This window comes from Colossoma macropomum, unplaced genomic scaffold, assembly GCF_904425465.1.
Source record: "Colossoma macropomum unplaced genomic scaffold, Colossoma_macropomum, whole genome shotgun sequence".
NCBI classification, from domain to species: domain Eukaryota; kingdom Metazoa; phylum Chordata; class Actinopteri; order Characiformes; family Serrasalmidae; genus Colossoma; species Colossoma macropomum.
Genome location: NW_023494793.1, coordinates 14,668,325 through 14,688,446, shown reverse-complemented (window position 1 = coordinate 14,688,446; position 20,122 = coordinate 14,668,325). Strand labels below are relative to the sequence as shown.

Below are 20,122 nucleotides of genomic sequence, written 5' to 3'. Positions count from 1 at the left end.
AAAAAAAAATCATCCTATTACGCTGTCTTGCATTATTGGGAAACTCCACCAAATTTTCCAAATTGGCACAATATCAAATGGCTTGCCCTTCAGAGTGGTTTGGTGTTACTAAGTCAGAATCGTTCACAGTGGTGCTGATAGGAACCAGACGTCTGAAGCATTCAGTGCCTCAAAAAGCTCCCTCACAGAAATTTACTACATTATATGGTAACCTATATGCTGCCTAATGTCTGAGACATTGTCTTAGTAAAGTTCTGAGGTTAGGATTTGGCCTAAAACATTTTTTTAAAAGCCATTTATAGTAGAGTAGTACACGTTCGGTGTTGTGAGGCAAAATAGCCCCCAAAGAAAATGTATTTTTCAGAATCACCACTATATTACAGTGATCAACATTACATTAAAAAAACAGAAGACGCATGTAGGTTTACAGGTTGTTTTGAATAGTAAATAAAATGGTGATTTTTGCGTTGTAGACATTGCGACCCCTGGATCCCCTGATTCAAATCACTACCACGGTAACTTCTCTGAATGACTTTGTTTACATTTCAATGATCGAATTATACAGAAATTTTGAAAAACTGGTGGAATTCCCCTTTAATTAACAACAAAAAAAAGTTGTCCACACTCTTAGAAAGAGGCAGACGAAAGAGAATGTCTTAATAAGCTATTCATGTATAATCAGGCAGGAGCTGGGCTATACAGCAAGAATGTAATTTCATGATGCGCGATGTCCGCGATACATAACATGACACAATACTTATGTTTTATGACATCTGACAAGTTGAAACAGACGACGTAGAACTACATTTAAAATACTGTCAAAAACTATCATTCCAGTGATTTGTATTCATTGAATTTTTCTTTTGTATCTGATGCATTACAGAAATGAGTAGTAATATAAGAGCTGGGTTACCGTGGAGATAGCATACTGTCCACCAAGACACTGGGATGAACAAATTCCTCCAAAGTGTCGGAAGCCCTCGTAGCATGACGTACACTGCAGAGCGCCCGAACCTACAGATTAGATTAGACAGAGCTTGGTGCCTTCAAAATTCTAATCAGAAATCACTGCAACAAAAGTCCTCAAATATTTATGATACTTTCAGTTTATAAACTGTAGACTATTTCAGTGATTTTTCACTGGACAGAGACAATCATCACATTCAGAATGTCTTGACTATTTGAGCTGGATTAGTTGTATTAGAGGAGATTCTGTACCTTAGATTTTTTTGTGATAAAATACAGTGTTTCTCCACACGAAGGCTATACTCGGGTATATTTCATCCCATTTTAACAAATTCCAAAGAGAAAATATTTTCGATTGTATGGATAAACAATGGTACGCAGTGTGACTGACTTATTTGGTGCCTTAGCTGAATAGTTGAGTAAGTAAACAAATGCTATGATGAGTTTGGGTACCCACATATTCAACCCCCCCCACCACCACCTTCACCCCATGGTGTTCCCCACCTAGTTTGTTTCAGCCCTGTGGCAAACACTGAAGTATCTTCAATTTCATCAAATTCCCACAGACAGCTCAGGTGTTCAAATCGGCATTGCAGTGCCCTGCTCAGTAACAATAACAACACGGAGCACTGGGGGAGCTCCAGGTTCTGCCAATTACAGGAAGCCATTCACTCTTCATTATTACGTTAGTACCACAATAAGACTACTTACACCAGATGCACACTCGATTAAAGTCACAGATCTTACTTAAATGATAAACACCTCCCCAGGTAGAGCTCCAATAAGTCTTTAGCTATGATGCTTTGCCTTACTTTTGCACGTTTTGCAGGACGGGTGGCAGTGTTGGCACACTTTCTCCTGAGTGTTGGGGAAGTAGTTGGATGGACACGCATGCAGACAAATCCCCTTCTGCGCTAACAGGAAGTAGCCATCTCTGCAGCCTAGGCAGTGGTCGTTACCGCTGCCCGAGCATTCCGCACACGAGGGGTCACATGCCTCACACGTTCCGTTAGTAGTGTTGCCATAGAAGCTGAGAAAGAAAACATGTACAGGCCACAATTATGATATATTTGCTTCACTGTTGTAGCTTTTCAGAATGTTTACAGAGACAAAATCACATGCAAAGGTACTTATAATAAGAAGCCTCAAAATTACAGGGGAGGCCCTTCAATTATTATTATGAGTTGCACACCAGAGTTAAGAAGCGAGTTATTACCTGGTCCTTGAGAGAACCATTGTGGTTCATAGTCCCAAAATTCAAACATCTGGCACAGGAGTGGGGAACTGAGGGCTGGAGTCCTGCACAGTTTGGTGACATACCTACTTAAGCGCTGAGTTAAGTCAGGTGTGTTTGAGCAGGAAAACCACCAAACTGGGCAGGAATCCGGTCTTCCAGGACCAGAATTTCCCACCTCTGATCTAGAGGTCGAGACTGATTATGTTGTCAAAAGGCCCAACAATGTCTTCATTCTTTGCGTAAACATGCAAGTTTTAATGTGAATAAGGGCATCTTGGGACATGAGTAGTGAGTAGTGAGTATCTTGACTTTCAATTTGATTTTGATTTTTTAAAAAATCTGTTAAGGCTTCTTTTGTACCCAGTGTGATAAGTCAAAGTTATCTGAATAACTTTATAATAACTGAGTGTCGATGAACTGTTAGGTCAGGCAAAAGGTGAATTTCCATCCTTTTCATGGACAAAAATGTTTACCTTGAATCTTGTTCCTAATTCAACATAAAATTTCACCAAATGTACAAACTTTAGAATGTTGTATATCATATTATACAGAGCTCAGAGACCACCCTTTCACTTATTTAATCCCCAGTCAAAAAAAGTTACTCGTTTTTCAACATCAGGAAAAACATTTACTTAAGGGGAGACTGCACAGAAGCTGAAACAACTACTTACAGCTTTAATTCTATTCAGGAGACTTGCTTTCAATTTCTCAAAGAAATCTGCAGGGATGTTTTTCCACACCTCCAAAGTTCAGTCTTAGAAGTTGGTTGCATTTTCTGCTTCTCACCATCCAAGTAATCAAACACATTCAGTGATGTTGAGGTCTGGGTTCTATCCAGTTTCTGTGTTCCAGTGTATATTTCCATTTCTCATCAATGGCTTGAAAGCTATATCCCCCTTTTTTAACCCTTTCAGACCCATAGCATTGAGCTGTCTTCACGCAGTAGAAAGATGGACAGAAAGACTTCTGGATTTTTTGTTTTTCGGATCTGAAGCAAGATCTATTAATAATTTTCTCTTGTTGAATAGTTTCTGAACAATTGAATAATGAATAATTTATGAATAAATGAATAAGCTATGAATTCATTTTATTTATGAATTTATGAAGTTTTGGAAACTCCTATTTTCCCATTTGTTTTCATTTGATTTTACCCCTCCTTATGCAAGTGGACTGCATAATAATGGATTGCATAATCTAATATTTAATTCCAGTGACACTTTATTTCGAGTGGTCCTTTTGGATGAAACAAATACTCAACGGTCTCTCAGTAACACATCAAAAACATATGAGGGTTAGGTTTTGGGATGAGGTTAAGGTTAGGGTTAGGATTAGGGCCAGGGTTAGGGTTAGGTGTTGGGTAAGGTTAGGTTTTGCATAAAGGAAGTAACCTACAGTATTAATAGTACATCTACTTAATGTAAGTAATGTATGAACAGAACATCTGCAAGATATTTACTTCAATGTATTCAGATGCTGCACTACTGCTGCTTCACTGATATGTTGTTGATGTGTTACTGACTCTGTTAAGAGTTTATTAATCATCTACAAAGGACCACTCCAAATAAAGTGTTACCCTAATTTCTAATGACGACTCCAGAAAAATTTCCGAAACGTTGACTGGGGGAGAGGGCAAGAGGGTGGGGAGGTGGCGAAGTTGGAGAGGGTGGCCAGTTGTTATGCCGACCGCTGATAGCCAGCCTGCTCTTAAATGGCAAATGTGAAAGTGAAAGTGTGACCAGGTGGGGGTTGGTGGGGTACTAGTGAAATATCTAGTGAAAAATGAATACCTTGTACTTAATGGCCACTTTTGTCTGGCAAATATAAATAGATGAACAGTCTCTGACCTTCACAAAGAAATGTATGTATGAACTGAGTAGTTTGTCTACAGTCTCTATGTGCCCAAATCAGAGAGGTCAACTGGGGCCAAAAAAGTCACTTTGCATACTGGAACTTAATATACAGGAACGCCTCACCAACAGGAAATAGCTCTTCTCTTAAAGAAACTCACTTCAAGGAAGTTCTGTATAAGGAAGCTTTCTGTAAGACTAAGACATCTTCAGAGCTGATCTCAAATGGAAGGAAAAAAATGTGGTTGGGCCTTTTGAACTGTGACAGAACTCATGACTCAACATGATCGTAACAGCTCCTTTAATCTGACAAGCTTATCATGTTGTAAAAGAAAAAATGCTCTAGCTTTATGCATGGTTTAAGAAAACTGTTTTCACTTTTCACAAGTTTTCCTCACATGATCACTACTCAGTTCCTCACATGAGTACAAATCTCACCACTGTCCCATCACTCTGTGGCTTTGGACATTTAATTCACCATGAAAAAAGAGGAAATCGTCTAAGTCACAAAGTCTCCCATCAAGAAGCTGACCTACTGACCTTTTCAGCTCCTTTCAAGCTTCATAATGAGAAGGAATTTAAATGAAAATCCTTTAGAAGTATCAGAAAGTCTACTGTAATTAATTTTTTAAGACGTAAACAAAGTCATTCACAGTGGTTTGATGAGAACTGTAAATGTAGATGTTCCCTCAAAAGTACAACAGTGGTTTAAAGGTCCGGTTGTGAACCTTCAATAAGTTTTTCCAGTGGAAATGTACATATTTGTATATTTTCATACCCTAATAAAAGAAAATAAAAGCCTGGAGACGAGATGGGGAGTGTGGAGTCAACACAACTTAGAAAATATAATTTCAATGGTTTATGGTACAGTTATGTTCCGTGACTTAAGGTACTGAGATGTACTTGAAGGTACCACCGCAGTGACAAGAGCAGTATTGCCCCAGTGACAGTTTCATTTTTTTTTTTTCTGAGAGTGTAGAGGGTGTCGATATTATCTAAGGTCTATAAATTGGACTAAAATCCATAGTAAATTCCATAGTAGCTTCACAGTAGCTTTTAATTTATAACTCCAAAAAGTCTCCCTTTGATTAGGTATACATATTAAAAACTCAGGAGACATTTGTAGGTTCACTGGTGGTTTTGTATAGTTAATAAAATGGCTGTATTTGTGTTGTAGACGTCACAATACGTGGTTCCTATCACCATCACTGTAAAGAAATCTGAGTCAGTAAGTTTGTTTACAATGAATTTCACATCAAACAACTGTGAATGACTTTGCATCAGAACCACTGAAAAATGCAGAAGAATCAATGGACTCCCCCTTTAACTTCATTATGTTTAATCTTTTTTCCTGCACTGAAAGGTTTCTGGTCAGTCCTGAAAATCTGCCCAGGAGACCTGTTGTCCGGAAAGGCTGGTGGGTGAAAGTCCCAGAGGGCATTAGCAGTGCTTACTTTATCTTAATAACACATCTGTAAGGCCATGCAGTTCAGTAATTGCACAACTGGTCAAAAAGTAGTGCAGTGGCCATTTTAAACAAAGCCCTTTTAAAGACTGGTTCTGTCACATGTAATGGTCTAGATAAGTGTTTTGATAAAGCTTAATTGAGTGTTTGACTAGGTGAAGTTATATGTCTTGTTCAATCTATCGCTATGTCATGACTAAATCTTTTGTAGATGCAATCCACTGTGTTTTCAATGAGACGTCCCATTGAGCTGAAGCTGGAAAACATTGAGAGAACCTCTCACCACAGACTAAAAGCAGGCAGCAGCTGAAGGACAACATGAGGGCTCTTTAACGCTTATCAGCATGGAACCCTCGAATTACCCTGGAACCGTGGAATTAACAGATAGCTTGTTTTGTTCTGACTAGGGACCCTAAGGCTCAGAGCACACAAAAGATCTGTTTTCTTTGGTCTATCTGAAGGGAAAACATATTTTTGCTTAATGTTGCATGCCAGAATGATGACTTATAGGATAACAGAAGTTTGTTTAAATGTCTGAAGGACTGTTTTTAAGGTGGTCTGTTTTCCTTTGGGCGGATTTACAGCAGGACAAAACAACCATGAAAAACAGCACTTTAAATTTAAAGCAACTAAACCACAGATATGAAAGTTATGTGTTTTTAACGTATTTAAGAGTTTTCAAAGCAGCATAAGAGTTCAAAAATGGCCATATGCTTGGAATCTGAACTGCAGGTGTATTGGTCGCAAAAACTATGAGATCAAATCATGACAATACAAGCTAGACACAGACAAACAGCACTGGCAAAGAGGAACAGTGGTCACCGCAAAGACAAATGGATACTTAAAAGGGGAATTCCATCATTTTTTCTTCTAAACGCCGGCGTAATTTAGTCATTGAGGTGTAAATGAAGTCATTCAGTGTGGTTTGATGTGAACTGGCTCACTGCAGAGAAACCAGGGGCTATGTCTGGTTCCTATCACCACCACTGTGAACAATTCAGACTTAGTGAATTTCTGTACAACAGACCATTTTACATCAAACCACTCTGAATGACTTTTGTTACATCTTAACAACATAATTATGCATTACATGAAATGGTTAATACATTCCCTCATGCCTGAAACACTGTTTTACAATCATTTTGATAGAACATGTTGGCCTGAAACAGGCTTGTTTAATCCAGTAATAGTGGAGGGATACATGCAGGGTGATGTTAGGCAAAATAGTCCCATTAGGAAACCTATTTTTCAGATTTAACACTATTTAACCATCGCCAACATATAAAAATTCACAAGGCATGTAAAAGTTCACTGGTTGTTTTGGATAGTAAATAAAACGGCTATATTTGTGTTATAGACACTGCGACCCCTGGTTCCTATCTCCACCACTGTAAAGAAATCAGAGTAGGCAAGTTTCTCTACAATGAACCATTTCACATTAAACCTCTCTGAATGACTTTGTTTGAATTATGCTGAAAGTTTGAAAAATTGGTGGAATTCCCCTTTAAGCGTGTTCTTTTAACTAAAATTTCCAACCTTGTTTACTGATGTCTTTTCTATAGAACTGAATGCAGATGTCACTTTAGTTACTGTTTCTACTGTAATACTAGCTAGTTTTTGTGCTCCAATAATGAACCCTCTTTCCAGGTCTTTTTCACCTGTCATCTTGGTCCAAAATCAAGGTCAGCAGGCCTGCTCAATATTTTTTACACTCACCACACAGCATGGCAGGATGTTAAATGCTTAATTCTATCATGCAGTACACCTGTCTGAAAGCATTTCACACTTGTCTCCACTCATTTTTTTCAGGTTTTTTCTTTGTCATCTATCTGTATCTGTAGTAGCATTTCAAAATGTTCTGAAGAAAAACTGCCCTTCACTTTATTATGTACTTGACATTAATAAGCTTACACTGTTGAGTGTTTCCATTATTTTGTCCATCTGTGCTCCAGATCTCATTTGACTTGTCCGAGTGTGTGCTGCCCTCTAGTGACAGCATCGTGACACAATCGCTGGTCATGGTGACTATGCAAAATCTCACATATCTCACACATGCAAACATTACTAATATGTATGAGCTACGCATTATTCATTTTCTGCTTTTTTTAGCTCCCTTTTGGCTTTATTAACTTGGTTCCTTAATTCAGTCTTGAGTTACTGCTTGATTCACCAGAATAAATCAGATGCAGATGAAGTAACAAAAAGCATTCAAGAGCAGAAAGGAGACAGATGTGCCTGACGGGAAAGGGTACCTGGGAGGACAATTCTCCACGCAGCTGTTTCCCAGCCTGAAGTGGCCTGCTTTGCAAGTGAGGCAGTTGGTGCTGTGATGCCCCTGGCATGTTGCACATGTCACATAGCACTTGACGCACTCGCGCATATCCTCGTCACTGTAGTAACCATCCGGACACATGGCAACACACATGTGATCTGTTTGGAGAAAGAGAATTTGCTCCACCTTTATTTTTGGCATCCTAGCAGTTATGCACAGTGCTTATGATAATAAGCGTGCTCATTATAACTGCAGCGCCTTTGAAGGGAAATTTCACCGAAATATTTAAACGGCAACAATTAATTCTTAAGTTAATGAAGTCATTTAGAGTGGTTTGATTTGAAATGCTCTATTCTAGAGAAACTTAAGAGTCAGAACTGTTCACAGTGTTGGTCAATTTTATCAGCTCCACTTACTATATAGGTGCACTTTGTAGTTCTACAATTACAGACTGTAGTCCATCTGTTTCTCTGCATACTTTGTTAGCCCCCTTTTACCCTGTTCTTCAGTGGTCAGGACCCCCATGGAACCTCACAGTGCAGGTACTATTTGAGTGGTGGTGGTGTGTTAGTGTGTGTTGTGCTGGTACAAGTGGATCAGACACAGCAGTGCTGCTGGAGTTTTTAAACACTGTGTCCACTCACTGTTCACTCCATTAGACAATCCTACCTTGTCAGTCCACCTTGTAAAGTCAGAGACAGTAGCTCATCTGCTGCTGCACAGTTTGTGTTGGTCATCCTCTAGTCCTTCATCAGTGGTCACAGGACGCTGCCCACAGGACGCTGGTGGCTGGATATTTTTGGTTGGTGGACTATTCTCAGTCCAGCAGTGACACTGAGGTGTTTAAAAACTCCAGCAGCACTGCTGTGTCTGATCCACTCATATCAGCACAACACACACTAACACACCAGCACCACATCAGTGTTACTGCACTGCTGAGAATGATCCACCACCCAAATAGTACCTGCTCTGTGAGGGTCCATGGGGGTCCTGACCACTGAAGAACAGGGTGACAGGGGGCTAACAAAGTATCAGAGAAACAGATGGACTACAGTCTGTAATTGTAGAACTACAAAGTGCACCTATATAGTAAGTGGAGCTGATAAAATGGACAATGAGCGTAGAAACAAGGAGGTGGTCATAATGTTATGCCTGATCGGTGTATATCTTTTAAATGCATTCTTGGTGGAGCGGTATGTGCAGGGTGTTGTAAGGCAATATAGTCACCAAAGAAAACATATATTATCAGATTTATACTATTTTACCACTATAAACATTACATATAAAAAATCAGACGACACATGTAGGTTCACTTGTGGAACTGGATAGTAAATACAATGGCTATTTTGCGTTGAAGAGATTACGACCCCTGGTTCCCATCACCACCATTGTAAAGCAATTTGAGCTGGTAAGCTTCTACAGTGTAGTAATTAACATCAAACCACTCTGAATGTTTTTAATATAAATGATTATATTATACAGAAATTTTGTAAAAACATTTTTCCTTAATGATCACTGGAATTTGAATTGAGACACAGTGAGTAGACTAAACTAAAAGTGTCTGTTACTATTTTGTATGTCTTTCTCTGGCCTTGGTGACCGCTTCATGCTGCTTTTTGTCATACTTTCAGAAGTTTTTTAATGATCTACAGGAACTGCTTCCCACATATTCCCCACTGCTGTCCAAACACCATCCACAGTGGTTGGATTTTTCTCCTCCACAAATTTTTCATGGTGGTCTCATAAGCTATGAATAGGATCTATATGTGGTGACTGTGCTGGCCATAGCATCAGCTGAATTTCCTCCTCCTAAAACCATTCCCTCACTTCAAGAGTGGCCTGGAATCAGGCATTGTCTTGGAATGAAGTCCTTTTTGTGGTTGTACTTGTTTAAATAACAGAGAGGACAAAGCCCTTCAAACACATCATAAACAACTGCAAAGCATCTGAGCAAATTCTTTTTGACTGCTAGTGTACATTGGCCCTCACTCACATTACTATATATTATGCTTCTGCGTTGTTATTGTGGCTTGAGTAAGACTCTAAAAGGCACAAAGGAGTTAGCGCTGTATGAGGCAGATGGACTCACTGTGCAGGTAGTAAGAAGGGCTGCAGCTGAGGCATTGATCTTTGCCAGAGCCTGAACAGAAGAGGCAGCTGGAGTGGCACGCCCCGCACTCCCCATCTTTGTCCTCAAAAGTGTTGGAAGAACATCTGCTGAATGACTCGCAGTGGCCGTTAGCGTCTAACTTCATCTTGGGTCCGCAGCTGAGGCATGAGGAAGGGTGAGGGCCGGAGCATGTGAGGCAGGACTTATCACAGTCTATGAAACAGAAAGGTCCATTAAATATTGACCAAACATACCAAGTAGCAAGAGAAACGGTCTCTACCTAAGCGAAGCAAAGCCACTCTTTTGTTTGCAGCGTTTGACTCGGACTCAGTTCTTTCAGTTCCACAGTGAAATGGTACTGAATCTACACATCATTGTGGAGAACATCCCAGCACGGAACTTTCTGAACAGTAAACCTTGGAAGTCGGTTCACTGTAAAACTGATTATATTGTCATCACCATATAGAACTGTCTGGAATAGAGAGCTCTGATGAGAACATTGTATAACAGTATTTCTATCTATTGCTGTTGTTGGAACAAAACCTCGTGATGTATAGGCTAAAAGAAATGGCTTAAAATGACTTGGAAAAAAGTCTGGTTCAACTGACTTCCATTAAAAGTAAAGTATCTTTTTTCCTTTTCCTCTAAAGTTACCATTTTGGAGATATGATTTTCTGTTCAACAGCAGCAATATGTAATCAGCATTTCTTCAGTCATTGGCACAGATTGTAGTCAGAAGTGCTATACTACAACATAACAAATTTTAGTCATTAAAATAAACTACCAACATTCTGCCTCTGGATGAGGGCCACCCAAAGTTCACCCATGAGGATATTTGATTTGGACCACTAGAAAGTTCCCAACCCCACCCTTTCACCAAATAATTTACACTATATAAAACTTCTTCAACTCTTGTTTTGATTTTAAATTTGTATTTTTAAGTAGTTTAGTGGTAAAATATAGTGTTATGTTTTATACAGGTTGTTTTCTCTTTTTTAGCTCTCGATCCACCACAAACATTTCACTTTGGCCCCTAAGACAAAAAAATGTGGGCACCCCTGCTCTAGACGAATCAAACTGTTCATGCTAATTTGACTCGTTTGATTCCTCAAATACCATTCTGAATTTGTTTAAGAACACTGTGAAGGATGCAGATTTGTTACTATTTATGCATAATTGTTAAGATGTAAACAAAGTCATGCAGACCAGTTTGATGTGAAATGTGGCATTCTAAACTTCAAAGGTCAGAATTGTTCATAGTGGTGGTGATAGGAACCAGAAAGCTCCATAACAGAAAGTTATGAATTAAATAGCTGTGCATACAGTCCAAATGCTGTTTTGGAGAGTTTCTGCCAAAAAAATGCTTTTTAAAATACACTAACAGCAGACAGACGTAAGGCAAAATAGTCCCAACGAAAACTTTCAGAATCACTACTATTTTACCATTGTTGACATATAGAAGTTGAAATGACGTGTAGATTAACTTTTTTTTTTCGGGAAAGAAAATAAAACGGCTACATTTGCGCTTGTAAACATTCAGAGCCCAGGTTCCAGGCAGAGTTACTGTAAAGAATTCTGAGTTTAGGTTTCTCTACAATGAACCATTTCATATCGCTGCTGTCGAAAGAAAACCTCATATCTCTATTTTTTTTGGTTTTCAGTTTTTGACACAATTTGAAAGTGCCTAGTGCCCTTTACACTGTGTGTGAATTTCATGATGAATGGACCAAAAGAAATGACCCAAAATTACTTGGAAAAAAGTCTGGCTCCACTGACTTATATTAAAAGTAACGTAGGTTTTTTCCTTCTCCTGTAAAGTTACCATTTTGGAGATACTACTCTGAATGACTTTGTGTACATCTCAGCAACTAAATTAAGCAGAAATGTTGAAGAATCGGTGGAATTTCACTGTAATCTCCTCTTCAGAACATGCAGTATGAGACCATGTTAATTATTTAGCTACTTATTTTGTTTATTTAACATTTAAAGAGTTTTGTATTGATTGGGTGTTAATAAAACTCTAGTAATTTGAATCTTTTTTTATGTTGAATCCAATTGGTCTTTATTTTTTGCCACAGTATACTGTTGGTATAAAGCATTGCAATACTAGACATGATAGTGTTATCAAAGTCAAAATTCTGGTGTCATCACAAGCCTAATTGTGGACTAGGGTAGTGATAGCATGGTTTGGATTGGACACCAGATTACATAAAACAAGTGATCACAGCATCAACACAGTCCAAACATTCACCAAAAAAGTGTGAAAGATGATTGCCTGGCTAATGCCCAAGTGCACCATACCTAGAGGGTATTTTACATAAATGATAATAACCTGTTCCCATTAAACAGGCTTGACTTTTTGCTTAAGTTATCTTGCTGACTTAGAAATCCTGCTTCATGAAATGCCTCCATAGTTAAACAACACAAATACATCCAGCCAGGATCCAATCAGAGCAAAAATACCATGACCACGAAACAGACAAAACCACAAACATCAGTCCAGCATAGACAAAACATGTCAGAAACTCAGTGTAATGCTGACATAAGTACTTAGAAAATGAAGAGGAAACATCATGATGTATGGTACCGAAAGCCATATTGTTTAAGACAACAGTCTGAGAATATAAGAACGAGCCATCCAACATCTGCGCAGCATCTGGTTTTGCAATGTCTGGCTTTTGTTTGTACAGCGGCAGACTTGGCGTATGTGGTTTGGTCTCCATATTCCAATACAATTAATGTAATTATGACAAATTAGGAGACTTTAGAATAAAGGTTTTTGCTGACAAAAGTGTCGTTTCAGACAAATGGTTTCAAAATTCCAGACTGAATGTTGAAACTTCTAGGCTTTAGCGTAACCCATGATTATTCCCATTTGACCACGGTGTCGGTTAGAAACTCATAATTCTAAGACTATAGATTTATTCGTGTTTGTCAGCATGTGCAATATGTAACCACCATGCCTTCAAGTATATGGATATGAATTTCTTTGTGGACATAAACACAACTGTTTAGAGTTTGGAATTGTTGTCGAAATAGATTTTGGCATTTTATATGCTATTGCTATTTTCAAAAAATACATTATGCAATATAGATTTGAATATTATAAAGCAGAGATTTGTATTTGTAGATGCTTTAATCTGTAATTCAGTATTTGATGAACCAGAAGTTATAAAATAACTAAAATAAACAATGATCAAATAAGTTATTTCGTTTACTCTTTATTTCTATGTTCTTTAAGATCTGATCATCATATTTAAAATATGGGGCTTTCTGGTAATTAACTGTAATGAATTTCATTCATGATGATAAACAGCTTTCTTGGTCAGTTTACAATCATTTGCAGCTCTGTTCACCATTCTAGACCTTTATTTCTTTTTTCAATCTTTCCTACTAATTATTTGAAACCTATGAAGTTGTAAAGTGGCATCATACTAGAATCATTTTCTACATGTATCTGTAGCAAAATTATTTGTATATCATTATAAACATTAATTCCAACTGTTGTGCATATATTAAATTACAGTGTGTTTGTACTTTGTACATGTGCGTTTGTGACTGAAATACCTCTGCACTCAGTGTTGTCTCGGTATGTGTTCGAAGGGCAGCTGGACAGACACGCTCCATTGTAGCGGACCGCTGAAGGATACCAACACGATATGCAGTCGTCTGCGTCCGGGCCATCACACGCTGCACAGTCGTCATGACAACGCTCACATTTCTTCTCTTGCACATTTGTAAAGTAGCCTTTGGGACAGTCATCCAGGCATTTACCCTCATGCAAGAAGTAGTACTGAGCACATTCTGAGTGAAAAGAAAGGAAGAAAAAACGAGAGATCAAAAAGTGGGAAGGAAAGAAAACAGAGATTGGCAGAAATTTCATTGAATTCTGTGGTAATGTAAATGGCCCTACAACTCACCCCTGGGGAACCCCGATACAAGCAAGTTGTGAACATTATCTACATGTCTGACGATCTAGTGAAATAAAATTGATCAAGTTTAAAGTACACAAAATATTTTTAAGGTAACTTATAAGATGTGGCCCAAAACCATTATAATGGAAAAATAATACATTTTTCTTAACTTTCAGTGACTCTCGTATATATTATTTCATATCTTATTATATATGACACTAGTCAAAAGACACACCTACCCATTCAAGGGTTTTCCTTATTTTGCTATTTTTTACATTTTACAATAATAATGAAGATATCAAAACTACGATTTAGCATATATGGAAATATATAGTGATGAAAAAGAGTTTAAACAAATGAAAATTTCTATTTCATCTATTTTTGATTCTTCAAAGTACCCCCACTTTGCCTAGATGAATATTAGCGTTCTCTTAAGCAGCTTCATGAGAAGCCACAGAGGAAGGCTTTCAAACAGGCTTGAAGAAGTTACACATATGCTAAGTACTTGTTTTCAGCTAAAAAATAATTTGTGCTCTGGAAATAACTGGAAACATCAGCATTAACTTCACTATGTATACCTATCTTACAAACACATTTTGGGCATACTAAGGACAATCCTTCAGAAGAATGTATGCTCAGGCCCAAACTTTTGACTGGTACTGTGCGTACACCATATTGCAACTTTGCAGGACTAAATCCATTTTTGCTAAAGTATTCCCAGCAATGCTTACCACTGCATTTGCCATTTCTTTCACACTGGGTGCATCCATGGGGACAGCGCTCACACACATCATCTTTCACATAGTAGTTCTCTGGGCAGTGGCTCATGCAGGTGTGTTTATGGAGGATGTACTGCTTGTCACAGCTCAGACAGTGATCAGCACTGTCCTCACACGAGGCACATCCTTCAGCACAGCTACGGCACTCTCCGTTATTGGGGTAACCCCTGTGAAGAAACAAACAACGTATATGCATGACTACACTGTATGACTATATTTTGTGGGAGATCTGTTACCAGATATTGGCAACCCCCAAAAATGCATCAATAATTAGCATTTTTTTTGGTTGCGGCATCGCCACGACACAAAGCTAAGATCTTCTGATGAAAAGACAGAACTTTAAACACATGTTAAACAGATGAGACACTCACTACTTTACTACCAAACAGCAATACAGACTAAACTGGAGAATCTGAAAGCAAAATATCATTATGAAACCGAAAACGCAAAGGGTTATAGTTGCACCCCAGTGCTACAATATTTATATTATTCAATTTATATTATTCAATATTTATATTATTCAACACCAAGTTTCTGTTGTTCATTAGAGTTACAGAACTGAATGTGGGTGTTCAATAATCACATCTAATATATATGCATGTACACACATTCTTAAAAAAGCTGTTATTTCTGTGTAATTCTTTTCAGTAATCCTGTCCTGTGGAAACTAATTTGGTATGTCAGAAACGCTGCGTTGCATCACACTCTACTGCTCATTGGTTTGTCGTTTGCTCTCGTTGCTGTTAGAGGGGAGGAAAGCAAAAAGTTTATCATCACAGTTCCAAAGTTAACTTTGTTTTGTCAGTCAGAACAGATGCTGCACTTGCTCAGCAGACAATGCATAATGCTAGTGTGAATGTAAGTACAGATAGCTCCAGTGTTTGGGTAGTCAGCCTAAAAAATAATCCATTCAAGTTACTAATTGCTTCCCTCAAACTGTCCTGGGATACAAAAGAAATAAAAAAATAATAATTTCTTATAAAATGATTGCACTATATTGGCAGATAATTTAGTTTGTTACAAGCATATTTCTTAAAAACAAGCAAAATTACTTGCTAATATATTGAGGTAATTACATAATCTTATGCAACTTTTACAACAATCTCAAAATGAGAAATATTAGATGTTATCAACTTTAGTCCACTTGCCAATACATATATTTTTTTACAGTGTAAATGGATATGCCACTCAGGAGCCCAGAACCTAAACTAATTTAAAAATGTGCATCCAGGGGACCCCATTCCTGTCTTGCATAGAGCCCTAGAATCATTAGATCCACCCATATCCCAAACAGATGTGCTTATGGATTCGGAAACTGTATGACATACTGTTAACCATAAAAATGGATGATTACTACAGAACTTATTAGCTATGTAAATGCTTTTTATTAGCAACCACATAATTAAGTCTTTGTTAGCTTCCAATGTCAGCTACATTGGCCAGAGAAGCAAACCTCAGACAACAAAGTTGTCTTGGTTTATTGGCTACATTTAGGTTAAGGTCAAAACTACAAATCTGAGCAGTGAACTCTCCTTTCAAAGAAGCCAATGACACAACAGAAGAAAGAGCGAGAGAAAGAGAGAGAGTTAATGTGTTAAATTCACTACCTTTGACAATCTGTGACACATAAGCCATTCTGTAGGTAGAGCTGGGCTTTGTCAGCTCTGCACTTGAGGCAGCGATGAGCCTCCTGGCACAAGACACAGCCCGGCAGGCAATCCTCACAATGCCCACTTGTCCGGTTCCCATAAGTACCCGCAGGACAGGATGATACGCAAGTCTGCTTTTCAGCAACTAGAAACATACCTACAGAGAACACAGGCACACAGAGTGGGGAACTTTACAGCAGGTCTGAATAACACATTACAGTACAAATGAGTCCAACCTTCGTTTATTTAATTTCCAGTTAAAACAGCCATTAAGTACAAGTTAATTCTTTTCTCAGAGGAAGGCAGAAAACACACACAGAAGACTCAATAACTAAATATAATACATTTCTTTCAGTACTTATTGTGTCCATCCTTTACCTTTATTGCAGCTTCCATTCTTTTCAGGACACTTGCTTTCAGTTTTTCAAAGAAATCTACAGACCTCCAAAGTTCAGTCTTAGAACTTGCATTTTCTGTTTCGCACAGTCCAAGTAATCCCACATTCAGTGATGTTGAGGTCTGATGTTGAGGTCAGTGCATTGTTCCGAGAATACCAGCAGCTTCTTTGTTTGATTTGCACATTTTCAATTGTTATTGTCTACAGTAACAGCTTCTAACCTTATGTAAGTGGATTATTTCATAGCTTGTCTCCTCAGAAATGACTCCTGAAAAATTAGTAATTTGTACTTACTGGCTGTGTTGAATGGAAATGAAATAAATGATGGGTCGACTTTTGCCCAGTACTGCAGGTTTGCAGTCTAAATGTGATATATATGACACTTTAAACATTAATATAGAAGCAAACACCTTTTTTTATATGTAAAGACATAGTGGAGTAAAGGCATCCTGAGCAGAGAATGAAGTCACACACCCTCTGTGTGTGCTGCAATCCTAGCTTCTCTGTTTTTTTGTTTTCATAGCCAGTCCGGCCACATGTGCATGTTAGTCCGGCCCTGTAAGAACGTCGGCCCTGCCCACGTTTTGTTTTGTCCTCCCCAGACAGTGACCGCCAACACAGCGTGTGCGCACAATTTAAGGAGGAGCGGGAAAATTCGAACAAGAAGCAGAGGTGCTGGATTGTAGTCTTAACTGCTGCACTTTTTTTAAGGTGAAACAGGAAAATTCTAACAAGAAGCTGGTGAAAAGGAAGCTGACTTCAGCTCATTAATAGTTAAAATAGTTGAAAAGGGATGAGGAGGTCGCTCCTGCTAGACAGGTGGGTAACATGAACTCATTTTTGCTGTTTCACAGAATCAGTAGGTCAGTATTGTTTTGTCCTGTTGGCGAATGTTTGTCAGCTTCACAGCAGCGACAGTTTGCTAACCCACTACTGAGCTAACGTTAGTTACATTACTTGCTGTGTCTTTGTTTACTCTAACACTTTATCACGGTATTTGTCTGTACAACATTTGTGAAAGGTTTTATGGCAACAAATCTAAAAAAGCATGTTGGCCTTGACAATATGCATCCATGAATTTGGGGGGGCAGAACTTCTGAAGGAGCACTGAAGGGAGGGGTATGTTTGTTTTGCTGTTGAGTTGAAATATCAACAGTCATTCTCCAGAATGATTCAACAACAATATAAAATCATGCAGAGAAAATATCTCTGTATGGTGGGCCAATGAACATACTCACCATCCTTACAGGTATTACACTGGTCTGGCCCAGGCCCCGAACACAGCATACAAGTAGCATGGCATTGCTCACATTCATGACGCCCTACAAAAAAAAAAAGCAAACACATACGCACCCACTGGTTAAGAGGAAAGTGAAGGTGCTCACACTGCAAACCGAAATTTTAAGATGATCCAAACATGATTTCCCTTCACTAAACTGCCACTTTAATGAGGCACAACATAACTGAACGCTCATTACAGCTAGCAGAGCTTGATAACATGGAAAAAGGAAAAACATTTTCATGGTTCATCTGGTTTGTGAAATGAACTGCATGAACACAGGGGAAAAAATTAAAAAACTTCATAACAGTGGTAAAGCGATGTACCACTGAACGCTCTCCTTTCTCCAAGCGGAGATGATCAGCCAGGTCATGTATGCTTCTTTAGATTTGCACTGAAGCTACAAGGCTAATGTAAATAACAAGTAATGAGTATGATTTCATTTATTTAAGGAAAAAACCTTTACAACACCTAAATCACCCATGTGAAAAAGTAACTGCCTTCCTTAAACTTAACTGATTGTGCCAACTTTAGCACCAACGACTGCAACAAAGCGCTTCCTATAACTGGAGAGCAGTCTTTCACATCACTGTGGAGGAATTTTGGCTCACTCATCTTTGCAGAACTGTTTTAATTATGTTATTTTGGAGGGCTATTGAGCATGAACTGCCTGTTTAAGGTCCTACTACAGCATCTCAACGGGGTTCGAGTCAGGACGTTGATTCGGCCACTCCAGAAATTTCAAATAGCTTTGCTAATGTGGATTTTGACACTGCATGGCACATTGTTATCTACAAAAATGGGTGGCTACTACAGCATGTATTAGCTTTGTTAATGTTATGTTTATATAAGCAACCACATAACAACCACAACCAAAGGCTTCCTTTAACTAACGATCAGTCTTTTACATCGCTGTGGAGGAATTTTGGCACACTCAATCTTTGCGGAATTGTTTTAATTTATCCATTTAATTTTATTTTTGAGGGCTTTCGAGCATTAACTCCTCATTTAAGATCCTACCACAACATCTCTAAGGGGTTCAAGTCAGGACTAGGCCACTCTCTTGAGCCAGAGGTGGGCTTGAACATTAACTTGACTTGGGCTTGTGCTTCGAGTCATTGTCTTGCTTCACAACCCAATAGTGCCTGAGCTTCTGATCACAGACTGATGACCGAACATTTGTAACCTTTTCAATTTTCAACCTTTATTTTTCAATAACTTACTTCCTCACATGTTTCAGCATTTCTTTTGATCTGCATATCATGATGTTTGTCTTATTGAATACTTTTAAGGTAAAAAAGAAAAAACTATTCTGTCAAATTATTCCTTTATAAATTCTAGGCAATGAACAGCCCTTGCCACAGTGGCTAGATTTTCCAAAATAACTTTTTTAAAGTTACAATTTTTACAATTTTACAATTTTACTTTTTACAATTAAATTACTTTAACATGACGTTTTAATAACAGTGTTTTGAGGCATAGCAAGTTTGCTCTGAGAAAACTTCTCAGGAACAATTCTTGTTTATCTCATGAGCACAATAATTGGTTGAGTATAAGCTCTCATTACTTGCTGGCTACATGAGCGTCATAGCCTTAAAACAAATCTAAAGGAGCAAACTTTAGATGCCAAGCAAGTCTTGGCTGATGGGCTAATAGGACAACCAAGGGGATTTGTAGACTTTCAGCTAATTCAAATCAGACCAAATGAAGAGCTGCCTTACTGCTGAGGAAGTGGAAAGTGGGACACTTGACCACTCTACTGATGTCGATGCACTTGCCATCCACCAGACGCATGCCGTCTTCACACGAGTCACAGTCATCATAAAACGGACCGCCACACGAGCGACAGTCAGGATGACACGGCTCACACTCCTTTTTCGAATCACCATAAAAACCCTCCATACAGTTCTTCACGCACATGCTGCCTGAGGAGCAAATGATTATGAATAGTCACTCATTATTATATTACATTATATTAATTATGCAATGTAATGCAACTGAATTGTTTGAGCAGCAAAGTTTGCACATGATGAGCTAGAGCTGAAAGATGAATACTTTCTCTATGGAAATCACAATTTTCAAATTGCATTAGATGAAACTTATATTACACACTCTTCAAAAAGATGGTTCTTTAAGGGTTCTTTAGTAAAAACAATGGTTTTATAGAACCATAAACACTCAAAGAACCCTTTGCATGATTAAATGGT

The 20,122-nt window shown here is 38.3% G+C and overlaps 1 protein-coding gene across 1 annotated transcript in view; it reads right to left on the bottom strand.

Annotated features, from left to right (window-relative positions):
* Positions 1-913: 913 nt before the first annotated feature.
* The window catches only part of LOC118813329 (proprotein convertase subtilisin/kexin type 5-like), a gene marked incomplete at its 3' end in the record, with an annotated part of 69,344 nt that continues 50,135 nt past the window's right edge, over positions 914-20,122 (bottom strand). Inside the window, 9 exon segments of the mRNA XM_036578597.1 lie at positions 914-1,014; positions 1,779-1,996; positions 7,768-7,945; positions 9,877-10,110; positions 13,465-13,701; positions 14,543-14,757; positions 16,198-16,396; positions 17,875-17,958; positions 19,637-19,840. Coding sequence (XP_036434490.1) covers positions 914-1,014; positions 1,779-1,996; positions 7,768-7,945; positions 9,877-10,110; positions 13,465-13,701; positions 14,543-14,757; positions 16,198-16,396; positions 17,875-17,958; positions 19,637-19,840 — 1,670 coding nt within the window.